The sequence below is a fragment of the Citrus clementina genome, unplaced genomic scaffold (assembly GCF_000493195.1).
Source record: "Citrus clementina cultivar Clemenules unplaced genomic scaffold, Citrus_clementina_v1.0 scaffold_5, whole genome shotgun sequence".
Lineage (NCBI taxonomy): Eukaryota > Viridiplantae > Streptophyta > Magnoliopsida > Sapindales > Rutaceae > Citrus > Citrus x clementina.
The window spans coordinates 41,417,857-41,430,002 of NW_006262201.1; the positions used below are offsets into that span (position 1 = coordinate 41,417,857).

The 12,146-nt window shown below is 35.6% G+C and overlaps 1 protein-coding gene and 1 pseudogene across 4 annotated transcripts; both read right to left on the bottom strand.

Moving 5' to 3' along the window:
• Nucleotides 1–208: 208 nt before the first annotated feature.
• On the bottom strand, nt 209–4,930 carry LOC18040787 (pentatricopeptide repeat-containing protein At1g19720). 4 transcript variants are annotated; one of them, XM_024183992.1, is made up of 5 exons: nt 1,952–4,930; nt 1,738–1,833; nt 1,375–1,577; nt 377–1,267; nt 231–240 (listed from the first exon to the last, which is right to left on the bottom strand). In XM_024183992.1, the coding sequence occupies exon 1, from the start codon at nt 4,723–4,725 to the stop codon at nt 2,056–2,058; it is 2,670 nt and encodes an 889-aa protein (XP_024039760.1). In that variant the 5' UTR covers nt 4,726–4,930; the 3' UTR covers nt 231–240; nt 377–1,267; nt 1,375–1,577; nt 1,738–1,833; nt 1,952–2,055. The 4 variants fall into 4 exon arrangements, with proteins under 4 accessions (XP_024039761.1, XP_024039760.1, XP_006435073.1 ...); XM_006435010.2 differs by having other exon boundaries at nt 1,738–1,841; XM_024183993.1 differs by lacking the exon at nt 377–1,267 and having other exon boundaries at nt 209–240; nt 1,738–1,841.
• Nucleotides 4,931–5,296: 366 nt separating this feature from the next.
• On the bottom strand, nt 5,297–8,401 carry LOC18040788 (annotated as a pseudogene).
• Between the last annotated feature and the right edge of the window lie 3,745 nt (nt 8,402–12,146).

Below are 12,146 nucleotides of genomic sequence, written 5' to 3' on the forward strand. Positions count from 1 at the left end.
CTCACTCTCTCCTCTTTTAGAGTTCTATTTAAAATAAAATACTAAATATTAAATTAGTAATTACAAAAATAGTCAAAAATACAAAACGCGTTAAACTAAAAACTGCAGATTCGCAGTTGACAGCACGCGCCCACTCCTTATCAACAAAGTTCTTCTGTCGCTCATAATTTCTCCAAGAGAACAATCATCCTTAAACATCATATTGTAGCTCAATTTTATCACAAATCAATAGAATTGCACCTACAAAAGTAAAACACAAGTAAATCACTATTATTAAGTGCAAAATATCGATATTAAGATAAGTAAACAATGTAAAATTAGTGCATAAATTACACTCTAACAAATATCTATGATCTTGTCACCTAAATGAAATTACTTTTTTTCCACGTCACTGTTTAGAATATGATTAATTCCATTCATTGTCCCGTACTTGAATTGAGTCACAGCGAGCTGCCCGTGAGGTACCACAATCCTCAATTTCAGCATAAACCAAGAATTTTTTGAGAACAATATTTAAGTCTAAAAATTTTAACTTTTGACCTGCAGACATTTCACATTTGACACCTGAGAGGGGCTCATATTCCGTCTGAAGTTTCAAAGCTTTGGAATGTCCATGTACTTGTCTTTCTATACTCATATTTATGCCATTATCGTGAAATTTCCTAAATTTAGCACACAAATGTAATTCCTTCACCATTGATTCAGTGCTATATGCAATGCACAAGCCACAAGCATCTTCTACTTATTCTGCTGCCAGCTAACGTGGACCTGGGAATGGCATCTTCCCATCGGTTGAGAAGATACAATTATTTAAATGGCAAGCTCTCACCTGCTACAAATTCTAAGTCTGTTAACACAGTTGAGCTCTCTTCATAATCATTTTTACACTCCTAATTTCACTAGAAAATAACAGAAAAGCCCCTCTAACTCTTACTTCCATATTCACCGTTAAATAACAGCAACCGTATGAATGTTTTTCATATACACATCAATTTGCTTGAATTTCATTGTCAAACATTGACTTCTTGATGGTTCTAGGTTAGAATGATCAATTAGTACAGAAACTCCTCCACATCATCCAGTTAAAAGAAGAAAAATAAGTCCACAAGAATGTGACTCTCCAACTACAGGGCATTATATTCCTGCGAGACATACAAGTACTACCCCTTTTGAGACTGTTGATAAGCTAATAGCACTTTTAGCATCCTAATGGCTATCTACAATAGCCAATTATCTGACTCACGCCTCAGGGGTAATTGAAGTTCACCTGTTCAAGCAAAACAAAATCGAATATCGATGACACTCAGCAGATATTGTAGAAAAAGCAAGCAGTAGCACTAAACATGTACAGGAATAGCTTGTCATACAGAATACCTGTAAAAAGATCAATGGCGAAGGCTTTTGGCAAGTAGCTAAATGCTCGTAGAAGATATGGGAGTATGCGACTATTTTGAGCACAGGATCAAGTGAACAATGACCCTTTTCCACCAACAAACCGTTCTTATGAGACTCTGCGAATCGAATTCACAGAAGAGCAATGATTTGCATTCTCATAGGTTTGAGCTTGTTCTATGAACCTGTGAAAGATTAATAATACTATAATTGCTATGAAAATAGAACATAGGAGCTACCCAACAAGCATATCAATCTGACTTTTGCAAAAAGGAAAATGAAACATTTGCCATACCGTAACTCTAACTACTATAAAATACGAAATATTAAAAAAAAAAGGTATACCTGTCAATAAATTGGACTAGCATGGGATAGAAGGATAACTCATCGGCAGCAACTGCCAAGTAATTACCATTAGATCACCAATCCAGCTGAATACCACTGGTTATCTAAAACATGAAATACAATATAATCACTTATAAAGTTTCAGATAAAGCGATTCAATATTTCATGGAAGGAATCAGGTACCCAAAAAAAATTTCAAGAAAAACTGCTTCACCTGCATGCCATTGCTTAGATATACGGCAGCTTGGGTGATGTGATTTTCTGATATATTGAACAAGCCACCCTGATAGCACTGAAAGCTATCTTAAAAACAATACTCTACCAATAATCACCACAAGAACATTGCCCATTTTTAAAATGGTGCAAGCACTTAGAGTCTGCCAGAAATATTTCACAGTGATGCATCTTTGAGACATATTTAGCAGTCTTGTGGCAATGCACACACATTCTAATGTTTTTCACAATTCTTATAGTATGAGGTGCTTGAGATGAGCCAATTAAGGCAAAAGCTAATGCAAGTTTTTCACTGTGGATGCCGCTAATTTCTTCCTTCTCTTCTTCCTCAATGCAAAGGCCACTGTGACAACTGCGTGCTGTTACATTTTCTGGCACGTTTTGTAACCAAGAATACAAAAGATCTGAGTAGGATTCAGACCAACCACCTGTAACAAACGTATACACTAGATTTTTAACTTCAATCCAGCTCTGCCCAAAAGAGTTTCTCCTCGTGTTCTCTTTTTCAAGCTTTCTCACTTTTAAAGCATCCTCAGGTTTACCACATATAGCATAAATCTGTAAGATTAACCTTTGAATCAATACATCCCCTGGTTCCAAGTCAAACAAACGTTCAATGGCAAGAACTGCTAAGTCAATATTCCCATGAATCCTGCAGGCAGTTAGCAATGCCTCCCAAATAGAGGAATCGGGTTCTATGGGCATATCTTCAATAAACTCCATGGCTTCTTCAAGCTTACCGGAGCGACCATATAAATCGATCATAGCTGAATAATGTTCTATCATTGGTATGATTTGATAGCATTCCGTAATGCTACAGAAAACTTGCTTTCCCAGGTCCACCATTCCAGCAAGACTGTGTGCAAGGATAATACTCAAGAAAGTTCCTCTATTTGGCTTAAGTCCAAAACTCTTCATCTGATCAAAGAGATCAAGTGCAGCATGCCAAAAACCATGTAAAACATAACCACAAATCAGTGAGTTCCAGGTAATGATGTCCTTGGATGACATTTCATCAAATATGGTCCTGGAATATACAATGTTTCCAGACTTGGCATAAGTGTCTATTAGTGAATTCATAACAGGGAGAGAAGACTCCAAACTCCTTCGCAATACACAACCATGTATCTCTTTGACCTTGTTTGATGCAACTAAATATGCACAAGCAGGTAAGACACTCAAAATTGTAACACAATTTGGATAAAAGCAGGAAGACTGCATTTTTCGAAATACCCCCAATGCGTTGTTTTTCTGTCCAAGTTGCTGGTAACCAGCAATAAGAGAGTTCCATGATGCCGTATTCCGCTTAACTTTATCATTCTTTCCCATCCTTTGAAAGAGATCCACGGCTTCATCCTCGTTTCCATTTTGTATATATCCCGAGATCAGTACATTCCATGTGATGACATTAGGTGGTACATCAGATTCCTGCATTTTTATGAAGAGTTCATAGGCCTTACCACAATAACCAGCTTGACAATATCCAGCAATCATTGAGTTCCATGAGTAAACATCTTTGTCCTTTATCATATCAAAAACTCTCTCAGCAGCTTCTAACTCCTCACACTTGGAGTACATGTTAATTAGTGAATTCCCAACCAGTACATCATCAGTGAAACCCATCTTAACAGCAAGGGAATGAATTTCCATCCCCATTGCTAAGGCTTTTAAATCCGTACAAGCAGAAATGGCACTTGTAATAGTAACCCCATTTGGCATAACACCAACAAAAGACATCTCCTTGAACAAATCTAGCGCCTGACTCGTCCTCCCGTTTTGTGCAAACCCTGAAATCATACAAGTCCAAGTGAATACATCAGGAGTAATCCCCAAACTCTCCATCCTCTTCACCATTTCCATTGCAACATCACATTGCCCTAATTGGTTATAACTACGAATCAAAATATTAAATGTTACCACGCCCAGTTTAATCTCTTCTCTGCACATCTTGTCGAACAGTCTATGAGCCTCATCATTCTCCCCAATTTGGAAATAACCTGATATCATCGAATTCCAAGCGACACCATCCTTCTCATCCATGCTTTCAAAAAACCTCCTTGCCCAGATCAATTTCCCACATTTGACATACACAGCCAAGACTGAATTTCTGACTCGTCTAACGCAACTCATCCCCAATTTTATCACCAAAGAATGCATCAATTTTCCAGCTTCAAAATCCCCACAGTTGCCACAAGCCTGCAAAATCTTAGGAAACAAGAAATCATCAGGAAACAGGCCATCTTGTACCATCAAAAAGAAAAGCTCAACGACTTCCCTCCACCTCTGATCTCTAGAATAAGCACCGATCATTGCCGACCACGTGTACAAGTTCCTCTCACGCATATCTTCAAACACCTCACGTGCATCATCTAAACAGCCGCATTTTGCATACACGGAAAGCAGCTTCGTTTTGACAAACACGTCTATTTCTGTGACTAAATTAAGAAAGGCGTGGAGTTTTCGAGCCAGATGAATAGAATTGGAGTCGATGCAAGCTTGGAGTAAGTTGATGTAAGTGTTGCGTCTTACCTTGGCGCCTTGTGTGGCAATGGAATCCAGAACTGTGATGGCTTCATTAAGACGTCCGTTTCCGCAGAGGAAGTCTAAATGAGTGTCTCTGAATCTTGGGTTACTTTTCTTGGTCAAAGAGCGAGTGTAGTTGTTGGAATGTGGTGAGAATCCAGATGAAGAATCTGGTTTATGTTTTTGCGGGATGATTACAGGAAGTTTTGATACAGACATGCAAGGCATCATCAAATTCTCCGTTCTTCTTCAACTTCAAATATATTGAATTTGTACATACACTTTGGGATGAGTGGACAAATTGAATTGTACAATATGTGTGTGTGGAAGTGGAAGCCAGACACAGTGCTAACGTTTGGATGTGAGGTGTAGGTGAAAACATCTACAACTACAACCGTACGATTGTACCAGTTTCGGCGTCTTTCCGATAACAGTAATAAAGCTGACAAAACAAAACACAATTATAGATAATTTGAAGTGTGGCCCAATGTCTGAGCGTGACAACAATGCTCATGGGTAAAATAATGCGTGGGCTGGCGGGTTACGGGACAGCCCAACATCTTCGGCCCATATTAATGGAGTGACTTTTTCATTTTTCCCAGTGAGTAGGGACGGAATGACTGGTGATTGTTCTTCAAGTAACTTGCACAGTTGCACACAAATCATTGTTGGAAAATTTACCTTAAACCTTAAGCTTTCATTGCCATACCAACGGATAATTTTTCGTTTTATCGTGTCAATGGATGATCTCTCACATCATATATCATCCTTACTTGATTACAAATACTTTTGACAATTACCATCAACGGTGCAGTTGCATATGGACACCAATGGCATTCAAGTAGCATCCACTCTTTCCATGGAACCCAACTATCTTCCCTTCAATCTTCGTCGAAGTAAAGAATGTTCCTGATTCCGCTCCAACCGGCCCATACTTGCCTTTATTCGTGAAGAACGTCAGAGATTTTATGACATTTGCACCTTCATCCCCCGTAAGCGATTCATAATAGCCACAGAAACTTGTAAGAACTTCAAGCGGATACTGAAAAATAATCTGCATCGGGTGAGTTGAATTAGAAATAATATTAACAGAAATGAAAATTTTCTAGTCTCCGAAGCACTATTAATTAGTAATTACCGTGTGAGAGCTTCCTTCGACGCCTCCTCCATGTCTAGCAGACACAACAGATAGGCCATTTCGGTCATACTCAATTTGTATAGAATATATGGCTTCTCCTTTGAACAAGAAAATTTTCTTCACACCGGAGAAGATTCCATCGTCCCAAAGCTTACCTCCATTCCCACCCCATGGTCCTGAACTAAACCAAGCGGCAGGCTCCTTTACCATTCCCGGAAAAACCTGAACGCAGACATATTTTGTATTGTATACATTAAAATAAATATAATATGCACCAGAAAGTTCTCAGGTTCATACCTTCATTACTTACAGAATTAACTTGATACAGATGTCGGCAACGAAAAAAATAACTAAAATAATTACTCCAATTATATACTCAAGTAAGTGTAAAACATATATATAATGCGAACCTGAGAAGTTCTCCTGTCATTCTCATTCGTGTTAAATGAATCACTGAAAGGCTGAGAAATTTTCCTGCCATTCATGTTGTTGAATGAATCGTTGAGAGGCCGAGGAATAGGTGGTTTCTCTTCTATGAAATGGGGTCCAATACTATCAATAAAGCGTCCTTTTCTTGCCGGTAATCCTGCAATAATCCCATTGTTTGAGAAGAAAATCCCCTGCTCATCTCCAGCTCCAGACGGCCCATGCATTCTTCTGTTGGTGAGAAATGTGACAGACTTAACGACAGTAGTTGTAGTTCCCCTAAGAATCGCTGATCCAGAATAGCCACTTTTGTGAATCAAGATTTCAGGTTGGTAAATGCTGTCCTGCTTTTCTCTTGTAGTTGCCATTTCAAAGCCTCTAGATTTCTCAGGAATCTCATTGCTTACATAGTTCTGTGATGCACTACTTAAGTTAATGGGTGGATTTTGTATCAAGAGAGGCTTTAAATGCACTCCAATGGATTCCAGAAACCAACTGCTTCTGCCATGAAATCCAGCGATCATGCCACCAGCCATCGGTAATGAGAAATGGGTTCCCTGTTGAAGACCAAAGGGTCCATATTTTCTCTTATTGCTTTCGAACACAAGTGATCGAACAAGAACTGGGCCATAGTCAATGATACCACCATAGTATCCACCAACTGAGACTAGAAATTCTTCCGGATAATTAAACTTGACCTGCAATTTTAATTGATGAACTATTGTTGCAAAACGCAGGAGCAGCATGTGAAATGGCTGTAATGCACGTGCATGCTTATAAGCCGCAAGTGGCTGGTTTTCAAAAGCAACAGCAAGCGGTTTGCCTATCATGCTTGTTTGGAGCCGGTGGGCATATATAAAGTGAAGAATTGAAGCAGCTCCCTCGTTGTTTTCACAAGTTAAACCGAAACAGAGCAATTGAAAGAGAGAAGAAGAGGGAGAAACCGAGAGAAAAAGAGAACGAAACAAGAGCAAAGAAAAAAGGAAAAAGAGAACAAGGAGAAAAGAAAAGAGTTGAGAGTGAGGGAGAAGAAAAGGAAACAGGAAAATTAGGGGAAGTCGAGTTGAATACTCAAAGCTATATTGTGTGAATTAGTGTGTAATAGATTTTTGAAATTTAAGTACTTAAGTTATTTAATCATTTATGATTTTGTTCATATCATTTGTATAAGTTTTTCGCACAACGAATTTTAGAGTGAAACAAGATTTTTGAGTGAATTATTATTATTATTATTATTATTATTATTACTACTGCTGCTACTACTATTACGATGTCTTTCATGAAGCATTATATTTGATAGTATGATTTAGGATCATATTATGATTATATGTATTCACAATTATAGAATTGATTAAGTTATAAGATGTGATTACCAGTCACATATGTGTACCTTTTTCCGTTAGGTGTTTTGGTTATGCATATTGAGAGTTAAATTATTTTGTTTGTGTGATATGTTAGTTCCTTAGGTATGAGAGGTTGTTATTGCTTTGCTCACACGATGATGATCTCGACATGTATGACTTTTATTTCTTCTGGGTATTATTTAGCGCAATTTGTCACGTATGCTTTGTATGATTTTACATTTGCTTATGTACTTTGATCAAAGTTATGTCATGTGATTATACATAAGCATTATTTTTATATAATTTTTTTTGTATATAAATTATATCCATTCATTGAACCGCAGGCTTATTATTTTTTCATCTATCATATTTCTCTCAAGTACCTGCAATATTTTGTGCAGTTTGAATTTTTCATCAATAAGGTTAGGTCACAATATGTATTATTGCACGACTTATATTTTGAGCATGTTTATATTCATATGTATATATTTAAGATGTATGTATGTATAGTGAGATATAAAATATGCATATTTGAAATATATTTTTGAAGAAGGCACTGAGCCTCTTTATATATTTGCAGTGAAGTTCTGAGGCCAATTTTATACCTATTAATGTATTCATGGATTAAATCATGTTATGAGCTTTAAACATATGCATAAAACATGTAACACAATGATTTTCCCACAATCCACCTCCAATCCAACAAAAGGGTCGGGGCGGGTCATGTCAATGGCAAACTTCAAACATTTTAATTGTACATGAATTGGTTGCTGACCTTATTTGTTTTGAAACCGCCCCTGCCGCCATGCTTGTCAGACCAAACAGAGGAACCCTTCTTGTCGTACTCAATTAGAATAGAATCAATGCCAGCTCCATAGCTGATCACAACTTGCCTTACGCTGCTGAAAACTCCATCGTCCCATCTCGCTCCATTTTGGCCTCCCCATGGTCCGACCGTGACGTGGTCATCCTCGACCTCGTATCTCTCATAACTCTACATGTATCACACCATGCCTATTAGTTTAGTTCTCAAACATCTTAAATGAATTTAAATTTGCAAACAAAAAGCAGAGCGTTATGTTTGTTACCATCATCGTTCAAGAGTGAGAAATGCTGCACTGAAGGGTGACTAGAGTCAGGGCATGTAATATGGAGAACTGAGCGGCAATGTTAAATGGTAGCCCCTTAGAATTTTATATACGAAAAGTGATTCAAAATTTGAGTAGTGATCACTTATTATTCGAGGTTCTTTAACCGACAAAAATTAGCGAACCCAATCCATTAAGAACCTCAATAAAAAGTGACTTTATTTTTGCCGAAAATGCTCTACGCTAATATGATTACCCAAGGTCCAAACGCAACCTGATCCCGATGATTATTAATTTATTATCAACCATGGTGCTCAAAAAATCCTAATAGATTTCTTGGATTGGCATGAATAATCTTTTACTGTTTTGACGTTTTCTCTGGGTCGAGATGAAAATATAGGCCTCGGCCCAACTCTTTGTTGGGCTCGAAGTCTGATGTTCCATTGAAGCGATTGATTTTGTCCCAAAAACGGAATAATTTGATCTCGCAGGCAACGTAATCGGCAGCAATCACGCATTACAATCACATTTCGGACCGCTAAACCGGCTCACCGACGTAAACGGAACGAAGATCTAGCGTCACGGAAGTCGATGGCAATTTAAATTAACAAACAGAGAGAAACAAACGGCAAGAACGGCGTCCCCTTGCTTTTTGGTCACTGCACATAATTAAAGGTTTTTAAGTAATTAAGAGCCGCTTTCTTAAAGAAGCCAAAAAAAAAAAAAGTAACTAACACGAGCCCACATATCTAATCCTCATTAAAAAAATTGGGAGAGTGGGTGCAACTTCGAGCTTTAGTTATTTATTAATAATTTTTTTTTTTTTGTCTAAAGTCTTTTTTCTTAATGAGCTTTTTACATATACGTCGATGGTTTAGTATTAACAAATAACAACAAGAGCAGTAACAATTTACTGTTATTCTTACCGTTGTTAAAATGTTAAAAGAAAGTTAGACACCTTAGAACATCTTCAAAAGAATCAATTAATCTTACTTTTTAAATATTTATTTACTTCCCTATGTGGCAAAAAAAGATAGTGAAAAAATATATTATTCTTTTAAAAATTCTTCAAATAAAAATAAGTTAGTGTTATTTAATTAAATAAACATTTTTTCAAAGGAAAAATAAATGAGAATTAAAACACTTATTCCTCTTTCTTTTCAATAAAAAAGTGATAAATGTAAATTGAAGAAGAAGAAAATCACTCTACAAAATTAAAGAGAGATAATTATTTTTATTTGAATAATCTTAATTGGAACGAATTTAATTACTGATGTGACCCTTTAAATAAATAATGAAATCTTATTTAATTTTTTTTAGATGCTCTGACAATAATATTTGAATGGCCTACATGAAAAAAAAAAAAAAAAACCCTATGAGATGAGAGAGACTCTTGTGCATATTGTAGTTTCTTAATTGCAAAGGTAAAGAAGAGTGCACGACTTTGTACCATGCTTCTTCTTGCCAAAACCTTTATTAATTGGTATCACTTGTCTTTTGGCAGTGGGTTTGGGTTTGTCACCCTTCTTTCTTTAAACAATTTGGTGAAAAGCCCTTGGAAAATGATGTTTAACGCTTTCATTAATTACTATTACGTGCCATCATAAAATCACATGCGATGTCGATAAGTAACAACTCTTATGCCAATTAATATATCATTAATTTCAAATGGAAAATAATTTCTTGTGTAAAAATTTAGTTATTTTCACTAACACTAAAAAAGTTGATATGCCATCTTATAAAGATATTATTATCTAGAGTATTCTAGCTAACTTCTAATAATTATTACAAAAATTGTCATCCATCCACCTTAAGTTTGTCATTTTATGAAAAATACCATAAAGTTTTGAATTCATTCATTTTTTATATTATAAGTTTATAATTTGTATCAAACTCCTAGTCCTGATGGTTTTGGTTTAATTATTGAAGATTGTCAAGATTTAACTGAGTTAGTTGGAGAAGTAAGATTCTCTTTTGTACGTTAATTTGCGAACATTACTGTCCATTAAGTAGTTAGGGTGGAGGGTTTTATGTCAAGTCCTAGAGAGTTCAAGTCCTAGAGAGTGGAGGGTTATTCCACCTTCATGGTTATGTCCAATGTTGACAATCTCTTATGATTAATAAAATTTCCATTCATAAAAAAAAAAGTTTATAATTTATATCAATCATTTATTAAAAAGACATAATCATTCATACAGAATGACAAATATAAAAATAAATACAAATTATAATAGTAGTTATTTTGTAAACATAATTATATTGTATTGGTAGACGATTGATTTACGCATTATAAATAATAGATGAAACATTAAACAAATTCAAAGTTCTATAGTATCTTTTATAATAATGATTATTAAGAAGTCGATTTATAATTTATTATATCCTGATATTAAATTTTAAATATAATAATAATGGTTTAAACAGGTTTTAGTAGATTATTGAGTATGCTACCAACCAATAATTGTGCGCACGCATAAACTTTATAATAGTGAGAAAGTACTTTCTAGGATATGAGGATGCTACTTTTTTTTTCCCCGAATGAGTGTATGACAAGAGTTTTATTTTAGGACATGGGATTCGAAATTTGCACTGCAACTAATTATATAAAGTGTTTTTTTATAACAAATATTAAGAAAATATTATATATTATAATTCTAAAATCATTCACCTCGACCGTGGTTTTGTTTGTATATGATAAAATAGTATAATATTTATGTTTTTGATATATATATTATATATATTATTTATTTTACATTCAGATTTAGTAATATGTTTTTAGTTTTTAAAATTTAAAAAATAACTTAATACTTATTTTAAGGGATTCAAATAAAACATAAACTACTACTTAGATATAGATATTTAAATTATTCAAAATATATAACAATTATGCTCTATTTAAATTTCAGATTGAAAAAATAAAAAATAAAAGGAAATCCCCCTTAGTGTGGAAAGCAAGAAAAGTTGTTGGCTTATCTCCGAAACGATTTCATCCATAAGTTCTTGCCGTGTGATTCCATAAGTGACACTTTCACGTGTGCTTGGATGGGATGGCCAACCCCCAATCATAATCTTCCACTTGTTGAGCCATTGCCACTATTATTTTTATTTTTCATTTATTAAGCTATAAGAGTCCACCGGTTCTTCATTCATGCCATAGCGTATTTTATATTTGTGCATGGCGCCGATGGTTCTCCGCAAAGCACCAAAATCCACCTGCCAAAGATGATAATGCATTTAATGAACTAAAAAATAGAAAAAGGGGAAAGGAAGAGCAACAAAATGGAACTTAATTAATTATAGACATATCACATGGTTACCAACGATCCATACACAAGTGCGCGAGACGATACAAAGGCCGCAGAGGATAGCGTTCTGTCGGTCATCGGACCCATTTCATTTTCGTTATCGCAAATTATTCGCAATCATAGTTCAAAAAAAATTAAGGGGAAGCAAGATTTGATGTGAGATGTGGGTACCATGCCAGCCAGGCGAAGTTTCATTTGCAATCTCGTGGGGCCCTCATTAGGCCCACTATTTGTTAAAGCATGCAACGTAACCCTTGGCTTGGCTCCACTGTCATCTTCACCCTAGCTTTCTAAAGCTATTCACACACCGGTCTATTGTATACCACTAATATGCCGATGAAATAATATTAAT